Source organism: Loxodonta africana, chromosome 22, assembly GCF_030014295.1.
Source record: "Loxodonta africana isolate mLoxAfr1 chromosome 22, mLoxAfr1.hap2, whole genome shotgun sequence".
In the NCBI taxonomy this organism is placed as follows: Eukaryota; Metazoa; Chordata; class Mammalia; order Proboscidea; family Elephantidae; genus Loxodonta; species Loxodonta africana.
In genome coordinates this window covers 29,139,866-29,165,664 of record NC_087363.1, presented here as the reverse complement: position 1 = coordinate 29,165,664, position 25,799 = coordinate 29,139,866, and the positions used below count along the sequence as shown (strand labels likewise).

The 25,799-nt window shown below is 41.8% G+C and overlaps 1 protein-coding gene across 8 annotated transcripts in view; it reads right to left on the bottom strand.

The window, feature by feature from the left end:
- Positions 1-23,961, bottom strand: part of ANO10 (anoctamin 10) — a 229,651-nt gene extending 205,690 nt beyond the window's left edge. For 7 of the 8 annotated variants that reach the window (XR_002785703.2, XR_002785704.2, XM_003409925.4 and 4 more), the window contains exons 1-2: positions 23,863-23,961; positions 2,747-2,899 (exon numbers count right to left, since the gene is read on the bottom strand). Coding sequence is in view for 6 of the 8 variants with exons in the window: in XM_003409925.4 (XP_003409973.3) it covers positions 2,747-2,885 (139 nt within the window). In the remaining 2 variants the exon portion in view is untranslated. Of the gene's footprint in view, positions 1-2,097; positions 2,182-2,746; positions 2,900-23,862 lie in introns of those variants that run through there. The other variant, XM_064274716.1, reaches the window with a different exon arrangement.
- Between the last annotated feature and the right edge of the window lie 1,838 nt (positions 23,962-25,799).

Genomic DNA, 25,799 nt, shown 5'->3' with positions numbered 1-25,799 from the left:
TTCTGTTAAGAAGTGTGATCTTTTATATCTGACTTGTTTTCTTTTTTCTGGAAGTACGTAGCATCTCTTGTCCCCAGGGTTCTGAAACTTTCTAACGATACATCATTTTCATCCACAATGCTGGGCACTGGGTGGACACTTTAAATCTGGAAATACATGGCATGAGTTTTCCTTCGATGATTTCTTCCTATCATTTTTCTTTGTTATCTTTCCAGAACTCCTTTCACTCAGATACGTACCTCCTAGACTAGTCCTTTAATTTCCTTCCTTTTTTCTCTCATATTTTCCAATTCTGTATCTTTTTAGTCACCTTTCTGGGAGACTTTGTCAACATTATCTTCTAACCCTCAAACTGAGTTTTGCTTTCACGTTTCCACTTTATAAGAGCTGCTTTTTTTCCTAAATGATTATTTTTATAATATTCTATTCTTAATTCATAGATGTTATATCGTCTCTTAACTCTGAAAATTGAGATTTCTAATTTTCTTTTGGTTTTCTTCTTCTAAATAGTTGGCTGCTCTTATCTGCTTGCTTGCTGGTATAGTATGAGCTTTCTCATTCATGTTAGATTTTCCTTAGATGTTTGGCGATCTTTCATTGTTTACTCATGTTTAAGACAGGGCTCTAAGAGGCTAAATAGAAGTTCTAAGGGCTCAGATGCAGTTGGTCAAAGGTAGCCTTTAACGGACAACCCCCTGACTTCTGCCCCCATATTTTGTCTTCAGTCAGATTCCTCCGAGAAAGATTGTTCAATCACCTTCCTAGATGGTTTGAGTTTGGCTGTTAGCATTACAAAGCTGAATTAGGGATAGAATGGCGGGATGGGGATTGGGGAGAGGTAATGATATTCTGTGCATTGAGCCTCCATGTCATAAAATCATGCAACGGATCATCTCCAAAGAATAAACTCTGAGTCTTCTGTTAGGATGGTGGAATACAGAAGGGATTCAGCGATCTAACTACTTCTTAAATAAATCTCAGCCAATCCTCCATTTTTCTTGATATTGCTTTCTTCCCACTTTCATAAGCTCGCATTGTCACTAATTCCCAAGTCTTCGGGAGAATTCTGCAGTGGAAACCAAAGTGCGTCTCAACTCCCCCACGCCTCGCCAACTCAAGATGTGACTTCCCCAGGTCTGAGAAGTCAATGTCTGAGCAGTCAATTACTACTCATCCATTTTCTAGATTCCAAAATTTTGTTGCTATTGTATCTTCTTTCTTCTTTGTCAATGTGGGCTTATGTCCCACCTCCTCTTTTTTTTTTTTTTTTTTAATCCTTTTATTGTCATTTTAATAGGGGTTTAGAAAAGAGTAAAAGCAAACATGAGTGTTAAATCCACTATCTTTACCTGGAAGTCCTAGAACACTTTTTTGGAAAATTCTTTTATGATCTTCTAAGCAGTGTAATAGCTGTGCCTTCCTTCCCTGTTCTGTGTGTCCCAGCTAAAGGCACACAATCAGCAGAAAAGCTGACTGAGAACAGACTGAAGTCTCTCACTCTAACACGCTAAAACATCCTTACATTATGGGAATTCTAAAGAAGGTACCCGAGTCTGGTGACATGCCTCAGGTTCCAACAAGCAGACACTATTGTTTTTAAGCTTCCTTTCAGTCCAATTGTTTGAAAAATGTACAGATTCCACTTTGATTCAAAATTTTAGTTTTAAGAAACCACTTCAGTTTTCAGTCAAAACATTTTCTAAAAAGAGTCTATTTCAGTTTGGTCCAGTGTTCAGTTGCTTAGTAAAGTTTAAGGTGGTGTTTGTTTCTACACAAGCATTTGCTTAATGTCCTCCACCTTCTAACCAGATTTTGTCAACCTTCAAAAGAGCTAAACTTTGGCTTCTTTTATAAAGTCATCCCTTATCAACCCAAAAAGCATCACCAAAGTGTCATCTGACTTCCCCCTCTACTTTTACAGAAAGTTGCATATGATTCATTTGTAAGTATCATACACTGCTTTGTGATAGCTCTTCTATTAACTTTTTTTAATAATTACTTAAATTTCCAGGAACTGGCATTAGTCTCCCCACCCGACAGTGAGGGCATTGGTGGTTTCCATGTCGGAGACGCAGGTTTGACTTCCAACTAGTGTACCTCGTGCACAGCCACCAGCCATCTGTCAGTGGAGGCCTTCATGTTGCTATGATATGCTGAATAGGTTTCAGCAGAGCTTCCAGACTAAAACAGATCATGAAAAAAGGCCTGGTGATCTACTTCAGAAAACCAGCCAATGAAAGCCCTATAGATCACAATGGTTCAATCCACAACTGATCACAGGGATGGTGCAGGACTGGGCAGCATTTCTTCCCATTGTGTGTGGGGTCACCGTGAGTCTCGAGCAAACTCGACAGCAGCTAACAGCATCACTTGCAGACAAAGACTGTATTTATGAGTCAGACTCGACAGCAACGGGTTGGGTTTGGTGGCACTACACAAAGAACACTCAATAGATACTTGTTCATTCACTTGACAAATATTTATTAAGCACCTACTATGCAAGTACTCTACTAGGCACAAAGTTCAGTTTTATGAACAAAGCTATGCATGTTGCTTACAGCCTAATGGGGACTTGGAGTCTAATGTTGATTTAATACCTTGTTTCAAGTCCTAGATGAATAACAAAGAACAAAGAAATGGGCATTAATAAATAAAATACATCAATGAGAAAACTGTGAAACACATTTCTAAATACATATTTAGTCGCTAAGCATGATTAAGTCTGAGTAATATTTATTTTACTCACCTCCATCTTTCTTTTTAGCAATAATTCTGTTTTTCAGCCATTCTTTGGTTTCTTCTTTCACATCCTGAGCAAGTTCTATGACTACTAAAGGCGTGAAAGAAGTCTCACAAGTATCCAAAGCTGATAAGGTAACTTTCATCTTTGACAAGCTTGCTGAAAATTAAAATAAAATAAAAGGCAAAAATGGGTTATTATGGAAAAGAGAGATGTGCTATAGACCGTGCTTACACTTTCTCTACATTACACATAATTCTGACCTCCAAGATGAAGGAAATTCCCCATGATCTGGATGCCTAATACGATCTTAAAAAGGCTCAACCAATGGTTCAAAGCACACATACGAGCCAGGCCCTTACAAAGATGAAGAGAATGCCATTCTTTTCCATAAGAAGCTCAGAATACAGCAGGGGAGACATTTGGTAAATGAAGGATAACAAGGTAAAATGGTCTCACACAAGGGGAGTAGGAAAGTATTTACAAAGGTTCAGGGAAATGTAAGTGGTTAGGTACGGCTGGAGCATTAACTATGTGTGAGAGCAAGGGAGGATGGGGATGAGCTGGTATCTAACTAGAGTCCCTGATTACAAAGGAATTGGGCTTTGTCCGATATACAATGGGAGTCACCAATTATCAGCAGGGAATTGACACAGATTTCATTTTTGAGTATGGAGCTATTATAGATCACAAAGGGTCAGAATGGAGTGCAGGGGACCATAGGAGGCGAATAGAGTAGTCTAGAAAGAGCTAATAATGGTCTGAACCGTGGCAGTGGAGGGATGTGGATAGACTGGAGGTAAAATCAATAAAAGCTAACAACTAGACTGAATGATGACTAAGAAAAATAGAAAATCGTTAATGGTAATGAGTGGTCAAGTTGTAACTATATAGGACGCTCTAGAGTACCAGTAGCCAGGCAGAACAACTACTGTACATCTCTCCTAAAACTAAATATTCTAACAGTGCCACATTAAGAACACAAGTTAAGACTTTTATTTCCAGGGGACAGATTAAGGAGTTCACACAAACCCTCCTGCTGAAGGCAACTAGACTATATATTTATATGTATTTATATATACACATATATATCATTTCTAAATCTGTCTGTGGGTATCAGAAAGCCAACAATGCAGTGGGGAATCATGGGGCCCATCTCCAGAAGAAACTCAGAGAAGAAGGTCAGCACTTGCAACCAGTTTCCCCAAGGGCTGCCTCTGCCAATATGGGAAGAGCTAAGAGGGCGAGGAGCTAGGCAGTGCCTCTGTTGGTCACCAGGGAATAGAGGACAAAAAATAAGGAAAAGGCTCAGGTAAAATTCCCAAACTTTGATATGAGACCCTAAAAGGCTACATCCTAAAGATAAGAGTGAACCAAAAGAAGACTAGCCATGATAGGAACTAAACTCTAGGTTCATGGCATCTTAATCCTTGAAACTGGATTTTGATAATCCCAGATTGCTAGTCCTCCTAGCTGCCTGACAGAGCAAACATAGATCTTCTCTAGAGGAAGATGCCATCTTTCTGTGCCTCAAAATTTTATAAGTTTTTTATACACAAAGAATAAAAATTCAAAGAAAAATAACCAAGCACAGAAAACCAAACCAAAGCCATTGCCTTTGAGTCAATTCCACCTCATAACAACCCTATAGGCCAGAGTAGAACAGCCCCATAGGGTTTCCATGGCTGTAATCTTTACAGAAGCAGACTGCCACATCTTTCTCTCACAGAGCAGCTGGTGGGTTTGAACCACCAGTCTTTTGCTTAACCGCTGAACCACCACAGCTCCTACACCAAGCACACAGGGAGACAAATTAATATAAATGAAAATGAAGAGAAACACCAAACAATATAAAGAAATACACAATAGATTCAAATAATGGAGTTACTTGAACAGACTTTAAAATACCTGTATGTTCAAGGAACTAAAAGACAGGGTTAAGAATTTTGGCAGAGAACTGAAAATTATTTTTTAAAAATGGCAAGTCTAGAATTTAAAGATATGATTAAATTAACAACCCAAGTGAGGCTTTAACAGAAAATTAGACAAAGCTAAAGAGAAAATCAATGAACTATAAAGCAGGTCTAAAGAAAATATCAAGAATGAAGCCCTGAGAGCAAAAAGGGAAAAAATACAGAAAAGAAGGTAAGAGACAAGGAGACACAAGGATTCTCAGAAGCAGGGAAAGGAGAGATTGGGGCAAAAACAATATCTGAGGCAAGACTGACTAAGAATTTCCCAAAACTGATAAAATGTATCAAGACACAAGATTTAAGTAGCTCAATGTGCCTCAAGCAGGATAAATAAAAGGAAAACACTATAGTAAAACAGCAGAAGACCCAAGAGAGAAAATCTTAAAATCGATCAGAAAAATAAAAGCAAAATACTTTTGAAGGGAAATATTAGACTGACATCTGTAAAAACAGTGGAAGCCACTGTATCTTCAAAGTATTGAGAGAAAATTACAAGCAATCCAAGATTGATAAAAAACTCGCTGACATCAAGTCAATTCCGACTCATAGCGACCCTATAGGACAGAGTAGAACTGTCCCATAGGGTTTCCAAGGAACAGCTGATAGATTTGAACTGTCAACCTTTTGGTTATCAGCTGAGCTCTTAACCACCAGGTATCCCAAGATTGTATACTCAGTCAAAATATGCTTCAAGAATAAAAGGGAAATAAGAACATTTTCAAATGAATAATGAGAGGATTCATCGCCAGCATACTTGCACTAAATAAAATGATAACAAAGGATTTTTTTTCCTTTTTTTTATTTTTATTGTGCTTTAAGTGAAAGTTTACAGCTCAAGTTATACAGGTATTATGTGACCCTAGTTGCTCTCCATGTAATGTGACTGCACACTCCTCCTTCCCACCCCAGATTTCCTGCTTCCATTCAACCGCTCCTGTCCTTTTCTGCCTTCTCACCTTGCCTCTGGACAGGAGCTGCCCATTTAGTTTCATGTATCTACTTGAACACTCTTCACGAGTATCATTTTATGTCTTACAGTCCAGTCTAATATTTTTCTGAAGAGCTGGCTTCAGGAATGTTTTTAGTTGTAGGTTAAAAGAGTTTGGGGGCCGTGTTTTCTGGGGTTCCTCCAGTCTCAGTCAGGTCATTAAGTCTGATCTTTTTAATAGAATATGCGTTCTGCACCCCCACTTTTTTCCTGCTCCGTCAGGGACTCTCTGTTGTGTTCCCTGTCAGGGCAGTCATTGGTGGTAGCTGGGCACCATCTAGTTCTTCTGGTCTCAGGCTGATGGAGTCTCTGGTTTATGTGGCCCTTTCTGTCTCTAGGGCTAATATTTTTATTCTGTCTTTGGTGTTCTTCATTCTCTGATAAAGGATGTTCTTAACATAGAAGGATCACAGATAGAAACTTGGAGATGCAGGAAGGAAAGAAGAGCAACAACTCAGGTAAATATGTACGTAAACCTAGATAAGGAATCATTGTTAAAACAATAGATGAAAGTATAACGACTTATGGGAATTAGATGTACATAGAATTAAAACACATGATAGTAAAAGCTTCTGTTCATACAAAGACACCATTTAGACAGTGCAAAGGCAACCCACAGAGATAGTCACCATACATGTATCTAACGAAGAACTCATATACAGAACACATGAAGAACTTCTATACTTTAAGGAGAAAGAGACAACCCAAAAATGGGCAAAATACTTGGACACTTCACAAAATAGCATATTCAAATGTCAATCAACACGAAAGTCATCAGGGAAGTACAAATTAAAGCTACTAGAGCAGTAAAAAGTAACAACTGACAATGCTAAATAGCAAGAATACCTTGTTGGTATAAACACTTTGGAAAGCTGTTGGTGGTTTCTACTAAAGCTGAATGTATGCAGACCCTACGACTAGCAATTCTACTCTAGGTATATAACCAACAGAAATGCAAACAGGTGTCCTCCACAATATAGGTGCCCTTGCTCTAGTTGTAACAGCCCAAAATTGGGAATCACCCACATGCCCATGACAAGATGGATAAATTGTGGTATAGTCACACAATGTTACACCATACAGCAACGATAATGAACTACAGATATATGCAACCATGTGGATGAAATTCCATAACTATCTTATTAAGAGGGTCCAGGCACAAAAGAATACAGACTGTATGGTTTCCATTTATCGTATTTTTACACAAATAACGCATGTGTTACACGTTTTTGTGCCAACATGTTGCTGTAAAAAAAAGCTAACATAGCCCACTTAAAAAATACCTTGCAGGGGGTAGCTGCCTTTGGGAGGGGGGGGACTTGTAGCACGTATTTGCATAAAATACAGTATACAATTCAAAAACAGGCAAAACTAGACCAGTCTTAGAAGCCAGGCCAGTGCTTGCTTCCATGTGGGTAGCAGGGGAGAAGTGGTCATTGCGAGGGGCCATAAGGAAACTTTTAGGGTGCTGACAATGTTTCATTTTTTGGTCTAGACATTGGTTATAAGGAAATTCACTTTTGTAATAACTGAGCCATTTGTTACCTTTATCTTCTGTACATTTCTCAATATGTGTATTATACAATTCTGTTTTTAAAAAAAGGTTTGTTTTGTTTTTTAAAGAAAAGAATACAAGCCAGCCTTTTTGATTTTTACGACAGAATACGATCTGGTATCTGGAATTTACCAATCTTCTTCTCAATGAGCAGAGAATATTTGCAATATAGGAACGCTTCCACCCCCTTTTAACTTTAATTCTCTTTTATTGAATGCCCACTGTGTCTGAGACACTGTGTTAGGTACCTGCATAAATGACACTATTTAATCCTCATAACATGATTTACATGAAAAAATAGAGGAAAATAAAAAAAAAGAAGTTTAAGTTACTTTGCTAAACTCACAATAAACCAAGAAAAAATAATTTTCCATAAGGAGCTTGAAACTAGAGGAAGCACAAACAGTTATTCCACATGCTTTTTCCTACTAAATAAAATCTTAATTTTGAATTGTCTACCATAGAACGCTTATCGAAGGTAAGCTAAAACAGAGAACAAGATTAAACGACAAAGTAAAGCCAGATTACAGAATCTCCTGGCTTAAAGCAAAATTAATGCATCAAAAATAAGTAAAACTCAGCTAAAAACAAATATGTTTTTGTTTTATATATGTAACAAAAGATACTGAGCAGCTAAAAAGAAAACCTCGAGTCACAATGTAAAAATTCACAACCAGGGAAAGGAGTAGAAAGTCCCAGAACCAATGCCACAAGCTCCCTCTCCTCCTCAGTCACCCAGTCCAGGCTAAAAAAGTAAGCAATTTACCAAAAAGGGGGAATAAATCAGGTTAGCCTCAGGGTTCTCCATAGAAATAGGTAATACAGAAGCAATGCCTATGAAGTCCTGAGGGAAGGAAGACAGGTAATACAGAAGCAATGCCTATGAAGTCCTGAGGGAAGGAAGACAGGTAATACAGAAGCAATGCCTATGAAGTCCTGAGGGAAGGAAGACAGGTAATACAGAAGCAATGCCTATGAAGTCCTGAGGGAAGGAAAATTATTCACATCAAGTTGCCATTCAAGTCCAGATGGAAGAGAGAGGAATTCTGAAGGCTGAAGAAACACAGGGAATGTCCTTGTTGGGCAAACTAGTTGACAACCCCACCCAGAGGGAAATGAAGATGTCATCACAAAAGGACAAGAAGTGAGCACTGAATTCAAGTACACACAGAATGGTAGGCAGTACGGTTAGAAAGCAAATGTTGTAAAACTTAACAAAATAAAGCTAATATAAAAAGTCAGAGGAAGCGTAAAGTATACAAGTACAATTTTCTCATCTTTCACAGAACTTATTCAATCACCTAAATTTGGGAAGTCAACAAATACAAGATTAAGGATACTGGAGAGTTATAAATGTCACTATAAGAACTAAAAAGTGAAATAAACTTTCCAAATTTCCAGAAGGAAAATACGCACAAAATAAATCAACTGACATAACAAAAGACAGAAAATAAACCATTCGAAACAGAAAATGAACATAAAATAATGGAATTAAGAGTAACCATACCTGGTAAATACAAATGGAGTAATCTAACTTATTGAGATAAATAGACTCAAAGAGAGAGCCCAAGTACTCAGCTAACAAATCCTTTTAAGAAGGGGAGGGCGCAAGGATAATTTGCTTCTGTCTATAAAGTGGCACATTTTCTATTGTTTTTGGGTACCATCAAGTCAATTCTGAATCATAGCAACTCCATGTGACAGAGTAGAACTGCCACATTGAGTTTTTTAGGCTCTAATTTTTTAATCTTTACAGAAGCAGATCGGCAGGTCTTTCTACACAGAGATGCTGGGGGCGCTCAAACTCCCAACCTTTCAGTTAACAGCCAAGAGCTTCACCTTTACACCACCGAGGCTCCTTTTTCTATTATTAGATAACTTTTGATTCAAGGGATTATTTTAGCCTTGACTAGCAGGATTCTCACAACTAAATTTTATGCTTAAATGCAGTAACTTTGTGTCTTCAATATACAGCATTGGTACTAATTTGTGGTGGGCACTGCTGATCTTATTGATTTTTAACAGCTATCCACCTGTCCCCTTCCTTCCTCCCTTCCTTCCTTCCTCCTTCCCTTTATATTTTTTTTTATCACGCCTTAGGTGAAAGTTTACAAAGCAAATTAGTTTCTCATTAAACAGTTAATAAACAAATTGTATTGTGACATTGGTTACCAATCCCACAATGTGGCAGCACTCTCCCCTTCTCCACCCTGGGTTCCCTGGTTCCATTTGTCCAGTTTTCCTGTCTCTTCCTACCTTCTCATCTTCACTTTTGGGCTAGATGCCCAACGGTCTCCTACACATGAAGTGAACTACGAAGCACGTTCCTCACGTGTGTTATTGTTCTCTATAGACCTGTCTAATCTTTGGCCAAAGGGTGAACCTCAAGAATGCCTTACATAAGAAGAAGACAAAGGGAAAAAATTATTCAAAATTGTTATAATGCAGAAATTAGTCCAAAATGATCAAAAGTAAAAATTTAAGTAAGTCTAGAAATATCTGCTCTAACACAGGAATAATGGATGTTGTTGTTTCTGTTAGGTGCCCTTCAGTTGGTTCCAACTCATAACGGCCCTATGTACAACAGAATGAAACACTACCCAGTCCTGCGCCACCCTCACAATCATCATTATGCTTGAACCCACTGTTGCAGCCGCCGTGTCAATTCACCTCATTGAGAGTCTTCCTCTATTTCCCTGACCCTCTTCTTTACCAGGCATGATGTCCTTCCCCAGGGACTGGTCCCTCCTGATAACATGCCCAAAGTACATGAGATGAAGTCTTGCCACCCTTGCTTCTAAGGAGCTTTCTGGCTGTACTTCTTCCAAGACAGGTTTGTTTGCTCTTCTGGTAGTCCATGGTATATTCAGTATTCTTCACCAATATCATAATTCAAATGCACCAATTCTTCTTTGGTCTTCCTTCCTTATTCACTTTTCAGTTTTCACACATATATGAGGCAAGTGAAAATATCATGGCTTATGTCAGGCACACCTTAGTCTTCAAAGTGACACCTTCGCTTTTTTAACACTTTAAAGAAGTCTTTTGCAGCAGATTTGCCCAATGCAGCACGTCGTTTGTTTTCTTGACTGCTGCTTCCATGGGCGTTGACTGTGGATCCACATAAAATGAAATTCTTGTCAGCTTCAATCTTTTCTCCATGATGTTGCTTACTGGCCCAGTTGTAAGGATTTTACTTTCTTTATGTTGAGGTGTAATCCATACTAAAGGCTGTAATCTTTGATCTTTATCAGTGTTTTAAGTCCTCTTCACTTTCAGCAAGCAACGTTGTGTCATCTGCATATCACAGGTTGTTAAGAGTCTTCCTCCAATCCTGAGGTCACTTGCTTCTTCCCATAGTCCAGTTTCTTGAGATTATTTGCTCAGCATATGGATTAAATAAGTATGGTGAAAGGATATAATCTGGATGCACACCTTTCCTGATTTTAAACCACACAGTATCCCCATGTTGTGTTCAAACCACTGCCTCTCAGTCTATGTACTGGTCCTGAGTCAGCACAACATATGGAAGACGACCGGCATGGAGCTTGTGAGGGTGCCTCGTAGGGGGAGGGCACAGCCAACAAACAAACGCAGAAGATGTGCATTATTTGCATAAAAGTACAGTATTAGTAATTCATTTAAGGCATAATTAATAAGTAGTCCTTGCCCATAGACACATTGCATTGGGCAAATCTGCTGCAAAGGACCTTTTCAAAGTGTTGAAGAGCAAAGATGTCACCTTGAAGACTAAGGTGCACCTGACCCAAGCCATGATATTTTCAATCGCATCATATGCATGTGAAAGCTGGACACTGAATAAGGAAGACCGAAGAAGAACTGACACCTTTGAATTGTGGTGTTGGCGAAAAATATTGAATATACCAAAAAAAATGAACAAATCTGTCTTGGAAGAAGTGGGGCCAGAATGCTCCTTAGAGGCAAAGATGGCGAGACTGCGTCTTACATACTTCGGACGTGATGTCAGGAGGGATCAGTCCCTGGAGAAGGACTTCATGCTTAGCAGAGTACAGGGTCAGCGGAAAAAAGGAAGACCTTCAACGAGGTGGATTGACACAGTGGCTGCAACAATGAGCTCAAGCATAACAACTGTAAGGATGGCGCAGGACTGGGCAGTGTTTCGTTCTGTTGTGCATAGGGTCGCTATGAGTCAGAACCGACTCGACGGCACCTAACAACCACAACGTTGCCCATTTATAAAAATTAAAGCCTGTGAAATCGTATTCTTGCTCAAATGAATCCAAAATCAGCCTGCATTTTAGGATCAGTTCTCAGACTATCAGGAGGATCTTCAAGGCCTTGTCTAGGGTTTCTAATTCTCGTTCTCTACTCAATTCTTTTTTCTTGGTTGCTGTAGAAAAGGCTGTCTCTGAGATTCGTTGTCCCCTGCTTTGCCTGAGCACATGCCTAAACTATAATTTTCCAGCTGCTAGAGCTCGGTATGGACATGTGACTAAGTTCTACCCAATGGCATATGAGCTGAAGTAGTAAGTACATGCCAAGTCCAAGCCAAGGCTTTTAAGGGGAGTGGTTATGCCTCCTCCATGTTTTCTCTCCCCTTCCACAGGTCCCTGGGGATAATGGAACACAAGATGGAAAAGCACAGGTCCCTGAACCAGAGTGGCGTCGAGCTGTTCACCCATCAGCAACGCCTGCCTTGGAAGAAAGGGGAAATACCTTACAGTTGAGACTATTATACATGTGGGGGTCTAAGTGATATACAGCTTAACTTACTCTGATTAATACAATCCCTTTGTCTTGGTTTGTTTCAGTGTTTGGGCTTATGTATAAGTATGCATTTTATTACAAGCTGTCTGAAATCCTATTAGAGTGTAACGATTAAGAAGGGCTTGACCTGTACATATGATGGACCTAAATTCAAATTCAACTCCTGGCCTTTTTAGTTGTGTGGCCTCAGGCAATTTGTAGGGTAAAAACAATGAAAGATACCACACTGGATTGGTTTGAGATTGAAATAACACATATACTGCACTCAGCACAACAGCTTGCCACTGCATACAAAAAAAAAAAATGGTAACATTTCTATTATTGGCTAGTATAAATCAGGAGATACCAACATTTCAGTCTCAATAGACCCTAAACTAAGCCCATTAACTTCTTCCCAATATCAGCTTCCCTTTCCAGGTTCTTTAATTTTTTCAAGGATATCATCTTAATCCCTTTACCAAGCTTGAAAAATATTGCAGTCAACTTGGAGACCTAAAAATGGAGTCAGTCGCTAAGACAGAATGCTCTCACTCTAAAACGTTTCTCATGTGACTCTCTAACCCAGTGGTTCTCAACCAGGTGCAAGTTTCAGACTTTGGATTTATATTTTCTAACTTTGTACATATAGGGTCGCTATGAGTCGGCAGTGGTTTTGGGTAACTTTGTACATGATACAAGTTTTAATGACTCCAAAGGACAAGTAGAAATCAATTCATGGAAACAATCACAAACAAGGTGATTAACACTGTATAGCATCTTTCCTTTAGGGGAAATCACGATCTTGCAGCAATCTAATCAAGCAGATCCAGGTTGTCTGGCTTGCACGAAGCAGCACTGCTTTTCTTGAACAGAGCGTATGTTTTGTTTGGGGTCAATACAGGCAGTATAAATCAATGCTGGATTCAGAGTATACTACAAAGGCATCTGGAATGCTATTTAAAGACACTGGCCAACAAGAGTCATCATGGTAGGCTCTATGAACGAAACAAGATCAAGATAGGATTGGTACTTACCTCCAAATAGCTAATAGCATGGTCAGGAATTTTACAGAACTTAGAGGATGATAACACATAGCAATTAGAGCCATGCTAACTCAGAACACTGAAAGTTTTGCATCAAGCAAAGGGAGAATCGTGTTCCACACAGGGGAACAACATATGTAAAATCAAGGAAGCAAGAACAAAGGCAACATAGGAGAAGAACAATAAAAAGACTGGCTGACTAAAGCTGAGGGGCTATGTTTTGTAAGCTGTGGCTATTTAAAGATAACAAATGCTGTAGTTTACATCTGACCTGATGGCCAATAAGTAGGTTTCTGAGCAGAGGATTATCAATGTGCCAGGGGGATATGAACCCCAATAGGTAAATCTAGGGGGTGAGAAGATGGGTGTTGCCCACGGTATTCTTTCAACTTTCCTGAAGGTCTGAAATTTTTCATAATAAAAAGTTGGGAAAATATTGCTCTACCAGTGGGATATGGAGGTTTAGCATCAAAATGACAACACTAGCTAACATTTGCTGAGGACTTAGGCATGCAAGACACTGTGCTACACACTCTTACCTGAAATAACTCATTTAATCCTCAAACCAACCCCAACAAGAAGAAACTTTAATGCTTCCATTGTACAGTAGAGAGAAGTGAAGTGAAGGATGTCAAACAGCTCATCCAATATCCCACAGTAACAAGCTGGGGAGCTGGGATTCCAAACCAGGCAGTCTGATGCCAGAGCTCACACCCTTAACCGTGTGTGTGTGTGTGTGTGTGTGTACACAGATATCAGTCTACGGGATGTGTGTGTGTGTACACACAGATATCGGTCTATGAGGTATGTGCATATGTGTGTGCATCTTAATAAAAATTGCATCAGTGATTAGTCAAACAGTCTTGAACTATTTGATAACCAAATCACTATCTCTCCAAAGTGCTATTTCTAGGTAGGATTTAAGATGATTTTTATATTCTTCTTTACTTAAATTTCAATGAACAGGTACTTTTTACAATCAGAAAAAAAAAAGTGGTTTCTGTATTTTTTTAAATAGTAGAGTCCCACATCTACAGCAGTAAATATAAAATAAACACTTTAATAAAGATCAAATTATACTTTTATACAAGATAATATTTTGCTTTATTCCCCAGTTAAAAACACGCCAACTTTGTATAAAAGCAGCTGTCTAGCTTTAAAGATTGTTTTGTTTTGAGGAAAGGTTAACTAACAGTAAAACGCCTTCTGTCCAAGACTTGAGCACATTGACTCCTTTCAGCTCCTGTGCAGAAGGAGACTGCCAAAGGCATCATAGGGACCGGATGATGAATTTTTAGAGCAGAAGGAGCCGTAGGCGTCAGCTAGTCCCATGACCTCACTGTATTATGTTAATAGGTCCCAAAGTCACACAATCAGTGTGGTGGAGATAGGTCTGGAAGGCAGCACGCTTTCAAGGACATTGACACCACGCCATCTGAAGACATCTTTTTTCATTTTGTGAACTTACCAGCCAAAGATGTTAAAGTTGGTTTTATAGTCTCATCATAAGAAATCACAGTGGTCTTGCCACAGCTATGTAGCTGCAGGCTCTAGCTCAGAAACAATCTAATAGACTACCACCATGAGTGCCAGTGTTACTTGGATTCCACTTTGAGCAATGCCAACCATGTAGGATTGTTACCAGGTGGAAACCCTAGGTTCTCACTCAGCATGACTCATACCAGCCAATAAGCGAGAGGCCAAGATGAGAGAACAAGAAAGGCACTGTTATTTCATTGAACAAGGAAATGGAGCAGCCGGAGCTGTTGCTGCCAAGACTGTTCACCAAGGGTGGGCAGGCAGGTTACTTTTAAATGGGTTTGCAAGTAGGGAGTTCATACAAGCTATGTCAGCAACATTCTTAATCATGCTACATAGGCGCAATGGGGTTTATATGTAACCTCCAAGAAAAAGCAGGATTCAAATGCAAAGCTCATGGTGGGGGTCTCAGAATGGGGCATGGGAAGCCCAGCAGAGGAACAGATTTTCCAATGTAGGGGAGAAAGCCAGGTAAAGAATACAGCACTGTGGGGGTTGTGTCTCTGGATGGGGGAAGACTGCCTGCAAAACTTTCTTAGTGGATGTTGACAAGTCTTGGCCCCTTTAAGGCTCTAGTACATAACAACTTCTTGTTGGTTTCAACACAGCCAGGTGATAGCCTTGCAAGGACTAAGTGCTCCACATGTGCTTGTTTTCAGCTGTTGTGCCCGTGTGTCATCCATTGCACCTCAGTGTATTTACAGGCTATGTGCCTAAAAGGCAGGACCCACTCTTCTTCCTGTTCCTGAATGCTAACCCCACCCAGGGGTGCCTTCTTCCTTGGGGAATTTCTGTCCCCATATGGTACTCCCACCTGAGTGTGTCCTCTCCTTAGGGGATTCCCATCTCTGCAGAGTATCACCTCTGGGGATCCTCTCTCCTTGGGGGATTCCTGCCTGTGGAACAAAGAACTTGGTTTGGCCCTTTGACTCTGGTTTCTGCAATAACCAGAGCATTCAAGATGTCTGCCTTTGTTTTCCAAAGTAGTCCTGGCAAGTAGGGGCTACACAGACCCCACACCTGGCAACCAATTTTAGGAAGGGAGGGGGATCTAATGCAGTCATGCATATTCACTGAGTGGATCGATCATAACTATGTATTAAGACCCAAGCCATGCATACTCATTAAGATCCCAATGACTAGGGGATGAGGACCTTGGAGTGCTCTCTTTGGGGCCTCTTGGAATGGTGAGAACATCCATGCACGGGAGAGGGAGTAGCAAGTCCCTGGGGTTAACAGTGGTCCTGTACTGGGAACTCTCCCAGACCTTGCCTGAGGCATCTCTTCACTCATCTCCTCTCTGGTTATAATAAATGAGTAAAGGAAGTATAAAAACCAAACCTGCTGCCACTGAGATTTTGACTCATAGCCATCCTATAGGACAGAGCAGAACTGCCCCATAGGGTTTCCAAAGAGTGACTGCTGGATTCAAACTGCTGACCTTTTGGTTAGTGGGCAAGCTCCCAATCATTTTTCATGAGTTCTGTGAGTCATTCCAGTGAATTACTGGCCCACGGGGAGCAGTAAGAACCAGCAGAGAGTCTGGTGTGGGCTGGAACCAGCAGCGAGTTTGGCATTGGCTGGAAGGAGAGTCCTAACTTCTAGAGACCGAACTCTGGGTTGTTATGGTCAGAGAAAGTGCCACATGGGTGGCTGGTGTCAGAATGATGAGGTGGGGATATGAGTTATTTTCACATTTTGGAAATCAGCCTTATGTCGGCTATGACTCATATACTGCTCCTCTTTGCTCTGCACGCATCAGGGCGTGGGAAAGGCGGACTTTCAATCCTTGCAGTTCATTGGCCAGTGGAATCCAGGCCTGCTGTAGTCTCACTTCTCCCATAGGCTGGCCTGATGGCCTGAATATCAAGTGTAGGGTATAAGGTGAGGCAAATAAGAAGCCTCGTGGCAGCCTTGGCCTAAACTAAGGTCTCTAATTCACTTTTACTGTTGTTTTTGTTGGTAGGTGCCATCTAGTCGGTTCCAACTTATAGCGACCCTACGTACAACAGAACGAAACACTGACCAGGCCTATGCCATCTTCACAATCATTGTTATGCTTAGGTCCATTGTTGCAGCCACTATATCAATCCATCTTATTGAGGATCTTCCTCTTTTTCACTGACCCTCTACTTTATCAAGCATGATGTCCTTCTCCAGGGACTGACCCTCCCTGACAATATGTCCAAAATATGTGAGACATAGTCTTGCCATTCTTGCTTCTAAGAAGCATTCTGGTTGTACTTCTTCCAAGACAAGATTTGTTCATTCTTTTGGCAATCCATGGTATATTCATTTTTATCAGACAGTCTTAACGGGAGCTTGCTCCATCATTATCATACACAGGAAACTAGTATGTGGGACCAAAATACCAGATACGAAGGAACATGAAGGCTTTGGGTGTGGCTGCAGACGGAGGTCTTGTTTCAGCTGAAGCATCTAAAAACAAGCAATGGTTCAACTTACAGGATTCTTGGGCACTGGAGGGTGGAATGATTCTGCTACTACAGACAATTTCCCCCTTCTATTAGGAATGTCAGCCAGGACAGCAGCCTGGGGATGACTACAAGGCATGGAGCAGCCAGGTTCCAACCAGGCCCCAGGGCACAAGATCAGCAGATAGTACCAGTATTATTTGCCACTGAGTTGATGCCAACTCATGGCTACCCTATGTGTGTTAGAGTAGAGCTGTGCTCCATCAGGCTTTCAAGGCTGATTTTTCAGAAGCAGATCACCAGACTTTTCTTCTATGACACCTCTGAGTGGACTCAAACCTCCAACCTTTTGGTTAGCAGCTGACTGCATTAACTGCACTATACAGGGACTCCAATAAGTAGATAAAATCAAAAACCCGTGCCATAGAGTTAATTCTGACTCACAGCAACCCTATAGGCAGGGTAGAATTGCCCCAAAGGGTTCCCAAGGAGCAGCTGCTAGATTCAAACCACTGACCTTTTGGTTAGCAGCCAAGCTCTTAACCACTGTGCCACTAGGGCTCCATTCTAGGCGTTACCAGGCTGAAATGGACTGGAATTGGCCATTTTTAATTGGGCATATGGTATACCACACTGGAAATGACAAACTGAAGAGGAACGGTGTCACATTCATTGTCAAAAAGAAGATTTCAAGATCTATGCTGAAATACAACACTGTCAGTGATAGGATATATCCATACATCTACAAGAAAGGCCAGTTAACATGACATTATTCAAACTTACGCACCAACCACTAATGCCAAAGATGAAAAAATTGAAGATTTTTACAAACTTTCTGCAATTTGAAATTGATCAAACATGCAATCAAGATGTGTTGATAATTACTGGTCATTGGAATGTGAAAGCTGGAAACAAAGAAGAATAATCACTAGTTGGAAAATATGGCTTTAGTGACAGAAATGATGCCAAAGATCACATGACAGAATTTTGCAACACCAATGACTTCTTCACTGCAAATACCTTTTTTTCAACAACGTAATCAGTGACTATAAAAGCGGGCCTAGCTGGATGGAATATACAGGAAAACAAGTCAACTACACATATGAAAACACAGGATGGAAAGGCTTGATATCATCAGTCAGAACAAAGCCAGGGGCCGACTGCAGAACAGACCAGCAATTGCACATATGCAAGTTCAAGTTGAAGCTGAAGAAAATTAAAACCAGTCCACAAAAGCCAAAGTACAACCTTGAGTATATCCCACCTGAATGGAGAGACCATCTCGAGAATAGATTTGATGCACTGAACACTAAGGACCAAAGACCAGATGAGTTGTGGAATTACACCAAGGATATCATACATGAACAAAGCAAAAGGTCACTAAAAAGATAGGAAACAAAGAAAAGACCAAAACGGATGTCAGAAGAGACTCTGAAACTTACTCTTGAATGTAGAGTGGCGAAAGCTAACGGAAGAAATAATAACATCAAAGAGCTGAACAGAAGATTTCAAACAGTGCCTTGAGAAGATGAAGTAAAGAATTAGAATGAAATGTGTAAAAACCTATAGTTAGAAAATCGAAAGGGAAAAATACGCTTGGCATTTCTCAAGCTGAAAGAGCTAAAGAAACACTGAAGCCCTGGGTTGCAATACTGAAGGATTCTATGGGGAAAAACAATAATAACAAATTATGGATAACATTGCAAAGAATGGGACTTCCAGAACACCTAATTGTGCTCATACGGAACCTACACATAGATCAAGAGTCAGTCATTCGAACAAAACAAGGGGATACTGCATGGTTTAAAGTCAGGAAAGGTGTGCATCGGGTTGTATTCTTTCACCATACCTATTCAATCTGTATGCTGAGCATATGATCTGAGAAGCTGGACCATATGAAGAAGAACGGGGCATCAGGATTGGAGGAAAACTCATTAACAACCTGCGTTATGCAGAGGACACAACCTTGTTTGCTGAAAGTGAAGAGGACCTGAAGCACTTACTGATAAAGATCAAAGACCACAACCTTCAGTATGGATTACACCACAACATAAAACAAAAATCATCACAACTGGACCAATAAGCAACATCATGATAAACAGAGAAAAGACTGAAGTTGTCAAGGATTTTGTTTTACTTGAATCCACAATCAACACTCACAGAAGGAGCAGTCAAGAAATCAAAAGACGCGTTGCATTGGGCAAATCTGCTGCAAAAGACCTCTTTAAAGGGTTGAAAAGCAACGATGTCACCTTGAAGACTAAGGTGCACCTGACCCAAGCGTGGTATTTTCAATCGCTTTACACGCATGTGAAAGCTGGACAATGAATAACAAAGACCAAAGAAGAATTGATGCCTTTGAATTGTGGTGTTGGAGAAGAGTACTGAATATAGCACGGAAGGCCAAAAGGACGAACAAACCTGTCTTGGAAAAAGTACCACCAGGGTGCTCCTTTGAAGCAAGGATGGCGAGACTATGTCTCAAATACTTCGGACATGTTATCAGAAGGGATCAGTCCCTGGAAAAGGACGTCATGCTTGGTAAAGGAGAAGGTCAGCGAAAAAGAGGAAGACCCTCAATGAGATGGATTGACACAGTGGCTGCAACAATGGGCTCAAGCATAACAACGACTGTGAGGATAGTGCAAGACCAAGCAGTGTTTCCTTTTTGTTGCATATAGGGTTGCTATGAAACGGCACCTAGCAACAACAGGGGCAAAAAAACGAATGATGCAGGAAGCATCAAAAGAAGATGGAAGGAATACACAAAGTCCCTGTAACAAAAAGGGTTGGTCGATGTTCAACCATTACAGGAGGTAGCCTATGATCAAGAATCAGTGGTACTGAAGGAAGAAGTGCACTGAAGGCACTGGCAACAAGGCTCCAGGAACTGATGGAATATCAATTGAGATATCTCAACAGATGGATGTAACACTGGAAGTGCTCACCCATTTATGCCAAGAAATTTGGAAGACAGCTACCTGGCCAACCACCTGGAAGAGATCCACATTCATACCCATGCCAAAGAAAGGTGATATAACAGAATGGGGACATTATCGAACAATACCATTAATATCATATCAATATTATGCTAAAGATAATTCGAAAACGGTTGCAGCAGTACATCAACAGGGAACTGCCAGAAATTCAAGCTGGATTTAGAAGAGGATGTGGAATGAGGGATATCATTGCTGATGTCAGATGGGTCTTAGTGAAAGCAGAGAATACCAGAAAGATGTTTACCTGTGTTTTATTGACTATGCAAAGGCATTCAACTGTATGGACCATAACAATTTATGGATAACATTGCAAAGAATGGGAATTCCAGGACACTTGTGTTCATGAGGAACCTGTACATAGACCAAGAGGCAGTGGTCTGAACATGATAAGGGGATACTATGTGGTTTAAAATCAGGAAAGGTGTGCATCAGCACTGTATTCTTTCACCATACTTATCAATTTGTATGCTAAGAAAATAATCCAAGAAGCTGGACTATATGAAGAACGTGGCATCAGGATTGGAGTAAGACTCATTAACAACCTGCAATATGCAGATGACACTACCTTGCTTGCTGAAAGTGAAGAGGACTTGAAGCACTTATTGATGAAGAGCAAAGACTACAACCTTCAGTATGGATTGCACCTGAACATAAAGAAAACGAAAATTCTCACAACTGGACCAATAAGCAACATCATGGTAAACAGAGGGAATACTGAAGTTATCAATGATTTCATTTTACTTTGATCCACAATCAGCTCCCATGAAAGCAGCAATCAAGAAATCAAAAGACGTATAGCATTGGACAAATCTGCTGTAAAAGATCTCTTCAAAGTATTAAAAAGCAAAGATATCACTTTGAGGACTAAGGTGCACCTGACCCAAAGTCATGGTATTTTCAATTGCCTCATGTTCAGGCAAAAGCTGGACAATAAATAAAGAAGACCAAAGAAATGATGCATTTGAATTATGGTGTTGATGAAGAATACTGAATATACCATTGACTGCCAGAAAAAAGAACAAATCTCCTTAGAAGCGAGACATCGTCTCGCAAACTTTGGACACGTTATCAGGAATGACCAGTCTCTGGAGACATCACGCTTGGTCAAGTAGAGGGTCAATGAAAAAGAGGAAGACCCTCAACAAGATAGACTGACACAGTTGCTGCAGCAACAGGCTCAAACACGGCAACAACTGTAAGGATGGCACAGGATCAGGCAGCATTTTGTTCTGTTGTACACGAGGTTGCTATGAGTCGGAACCCACTCGACAGCACCTAACAACAACAAAAGCACAATGAAAAACAGGATATTTTGTAATTTCTAAGGCTCTCTCCAGTAAACACTTATTAAAGGCAAAGGGGAAAACGGTAACTTTACGGTGGAGAAACTCGGCAAACGCCACCTTAACCAAGTGATCAAAGTTACATCACCAATGAAAGATATCAACATCACAAACCTCCTGATAAAACATGTAGGGAAGGGCACAATATCATTTGCGTGGTATTCTTGCCAAAAATTCATAACCTCCATCTAATCATGAGAAAACAACAGGCAACCCAAATTGAGGGACATTCTATAAGCTAATTTGCCAGTACTTTTCAAAAGTCTCAAGATCATGGAAGTCTGTGAAAGACTGAGAAACTGTCCTAGATTAAAGGATGTTAGGAACATATCACAACTAAACGCAAGGTAGGATCCTAGACTGGACCCTGGATGTTAGCGGAACAATTGGTAAAATCTGAACAAGGCCTGTAGATTAGTTAACAGAATTGAAGCAATATAGTTCCCTGGTTTCAATAACTGCACCACAGTTATGTAAGATGTTAAGATCTGAGGCAAACTCTGAAGGAACTCTGTGTACTATTTTTGCAACTGTTTTACAAATCTAAGTTTTTTTTAATTAAAAAAAAAAAAAAGATTCCCTTCCAAGGGGGGAAAAATCCCTAGTTTCCTCTTATTAACACATACACACAATATACACTAAAATAAATTGCTTTTGATTCACATGTGACAGTAGATTTACTGTTATTCTGAGCTGGCGGGCCTCAAAAACAAAGGATTTATTGTTTATGAAAGCAAAAAACTGGAGACGATTTAGATATCCGACAACAGTTGAGGAATCAGCTAATCAAAGTACATAGTACAGCTATCATTTAAGCCCGTGACAACTATATCCACCTCAAGCAACACCAAATCTTCGCCTCCTAGTAGCTGGCACACAGCTGAAACACAAATATTTGGTAAAAGTATGAATCCATATGATGAGCTATTACACAGTTATTTAAAAAAGGTGTTTAAAAATTTGTACTGGCCCATGAAAATGCTAAGAACGAACATCTTAAGTGGGGGGAGAAAGTGAAATACTAAATAGTATAATAAAAAGATTCCAATTATGTAATATGTACATTTATATATACAAAAAATACAAAATGAATTAGGAAGAAATGTATCAGAAGGTGCATTTGGGTGGTGAAATAACAAGTGATTTTTATTTTCATCCTTACAGTTTTCTTTATCTTCCAGATTTTTCTACCACAAGAGAAAAGAAGAAAGTTCACTTTTTTTTTAAGTGTGTGCACACGCACACATACACACATCCCTAATCTAATTTACTAGGTCTTTTCTATCCCTTTCCAGAATCTTTTCATATTTTTACATTTCATTCTTCTTCATCTGCAGTTCTACGATTCTTTCAGCAATAGCTTCTCAAAACAGATGAGCTACTTTGCACAGCTGATCTTAAACTGTTTATCACCCTCACAGAATGGGCCCTGTGGAAACTCCTTGTCCTCTAGGTGGGTGTGACTTTATATAGGAGGAAGTCAGATAATAAAGATATAAAAAAATGTTAAACCCCCACAAGATTAGATGTTTTAAAAATTAAAACTCCGCAGGAATTAAGGGAATTTGATGCAACTGTGTTTTGAGTCTGGAATAAACTTCAACTATACTGTTTTTCAGTCCACACATTGCCTTGGCTCTTGGAACAGGGTGTTTACACAAGACAGCCCACCCTGATGCTGCTGGTGTGAATAAAACTAAAACGCGTTGACATTGAGTCCATTCCGACTCATAGTGACCCTATAGGACTGGGCAGGACTGGCCCATAGGGTTTCCAAGGAGCACCTGGTGGATTCAAACTGCCAACCTTTTGGTTAGCAGCCGTAGCTCTTAACCACTATGCCACCAGGGGAAATTAGACGCAGCCCGCAGGAGGAGAACCCCATCCCACCCACATTTCTCAGGTGTCCCAGGCACTGCCCCTGACTTGATCTATAATTTAAACTGTACAATATGTCCCAGTCAAAAGGATGGAAACTAAACCCGATGTGAGCATTATCCTGCAAACTCGTTCGAGCCAAACCCGTTCTGAAACACCCTAACCCTCCCTGCTCCCGGGCTGCCTGGGGCAGCCTGAATCTTGGGCTGCGGTGAGCTGGTCCTTCCCAAAGACGCCCTGCACTCTGCTCTGCTGGCTCTTCCGCCCCCACTCACCACCTCCTTCCCCAAAGCTCTGAAGACCCCCACGACCCCAATCCTGACTCCACCAGTCCCAGGTTTCGGCCTCACTATCCTCACACCTACGATCGCCAGTACCCACACCTTCACCTCTCCCTCGCCTACTGAACTCACCCTTACCCCACCTCAGGTCCCATCCCGCTCCCACTTCCCCATTCCCGGCACTGCCGGCACCAACAGGAGCCGGAGAAGGAAGGGCGGCCGCCGGGAGGCGCCCCGCCGCAGCCCGCCGGCCAGGGCTCAGCGAACCGCACTGACCCGAGCTCCGCGCCGCGGAGAGACACACGGGTCCCGGCCCCTCACCCCGTCGCCCCCGGCCCTCCCCCCGCCCCCCCACCTCACCGGCCTCCGCGGCGCTCCACGTCCGCCGGGGCGGGCCTGGGAGCCGGCGAGATCAGTAGGCCGGGCCGGCAAAAGCTCAGGGCGAGGGGCGGGGCGGGGCCTGTCGGCGGGGCGCGGCCTGGAGCTGGGCGTGGCGGGCGTGGCGGAGCCTACACGCGGTGACGCTCAGAAGGGGCGGGACTGTGGCCGGGGAGGCGGGGCCTGGATGGGGGGGTCACTCAGAATGGGGGCGGGACTTCGCTGGGGTGCCGCGCCGGGCGGGGACGGGTCTGGAGACGTGGGCCTAGCTGGGCTGTCGCACGGAGTGGGAGCGGCCCGTGGAAGGGAAAGACCGGCTGACTGGGCCGTGACACCGAGCGGGGGTGGGACCGCGGTGAGGGAGGCGGGGCCTCGCTGAGCTGTCACTCCGAGTGGGGGCGGGACCTAGCTGGGCTGTGTCTTCGACGGGGGCGGGGCTGGGGAAGCAATGTGCCTCTTCTCCCACTTTTCCATCCCGAAAGGGTCAGGACCCCATTTTCTGGTCATCTTCAAATATAAAAATAAATCTCGTTTTAATTATGAACTCATTTTCAGGTAATAAAAGCCGAGATCCAATTTATGACTAAAACCTCAGGTCCAACCAAAGCCGAAGTATGTACTTACAGTGGCCTGTAGGTGTCCCAGCTCCACCCCCCCAAAATCTCTCTGAAAACCTCTTGTACCCGCCCCGGCTACGCTGGTCTCCTTGCTATTCCTAGGACTCGCCAGACACCCTGCACCTCCCAGCGCAGGGTCTTCGCCCTGGCTGCTTCTTCTACCTGGAACGCTCTTCCCCAGGTATCTGCTGGGTGTGCTTCCTCACCCCCGAGTCTTTGCTAAAATCTCACCTTAGTGATGCCCTTTCTGACTGTCCTGTTTAATACCTACTCTCTCCCATCCAAGGAGCCTTGGTGGTGCAATGGTTAAAACGCCTGGCTGCTAACCAAAGGTTGGCAGTTCAAACCCAACAGCCGCTTCAGGAAGAAAGATGTGGCAGTCGACTTCCTCAGAAACCCTTCCAGGTAGTTCCACTCTGTCCTATAAGGGAATGGCTGAGTGGCAGTGGGCTTTCTCCCCCATTCCATTCCACCCCTTCCCCATCTCCCTTTCGCTATTCCACTATTTCTACTATTTCTTTTTTCCACATCACTTAAGTGCAGTTATCTTTGTGGTTTTGTGCACAGATATATCCCTAGTACCCAGAACAGCATTAGGTCCGCAGTAGGTAAGCAATAACTCTTTGTGGAAGGAAAGAAAAAACAAATTAACGTTTTCTCCCTCCCTTCATCCAGCTCAGACCAGTCTGAAGACTCAGAGTCAGCCGTGGGGAAGAAGCTCCCCCTCCCCCTAGGGAGGAAAAAGACCAGGGGAGAGAGAAGCAAGCACCTAATTACTTGGTAGAGCCTATTTGTCCTTCTTTCTAGACCCTTGATGCTCTGTCATGGTAGGTATCCAAATGCTAGCATTTTCATGCGGCACATTTTGGACATTTTCTGCCCCTGCCCTCATCTCTACCCACCACACTTCCTTGCCATCCCCTCTCACTCCTGCCATCCACACTTTGGCCTCTTATTGCCTTGAAGGCTATCTCTAGTGTTGTGCCCCATCTAGGCTACAGACTGACTAAGTTTCACAATATCCGCTTACCCATTAAAAGCTACAAATCCTTGTCAGACCAAACCAATATAAGGGCCCTCACCCTTCTGCTGCACTTTCTCCTTGTTGATGGGGACTACACCAGCTTCCACGTTCTCCAGGCAGGAAGTAGGCACCAGTCTGTGTTCATGTTTGCTCCCAAATCTCAAGGTGGCACATCACACTTTCCCAATACTCCCTCACCAAGCACACTTCTGGTGCTCTGAATCGGCTTCAGCATGGGGACTTAGCCACACACCTGGCCTGGGAGTGAGCTGCCAGCT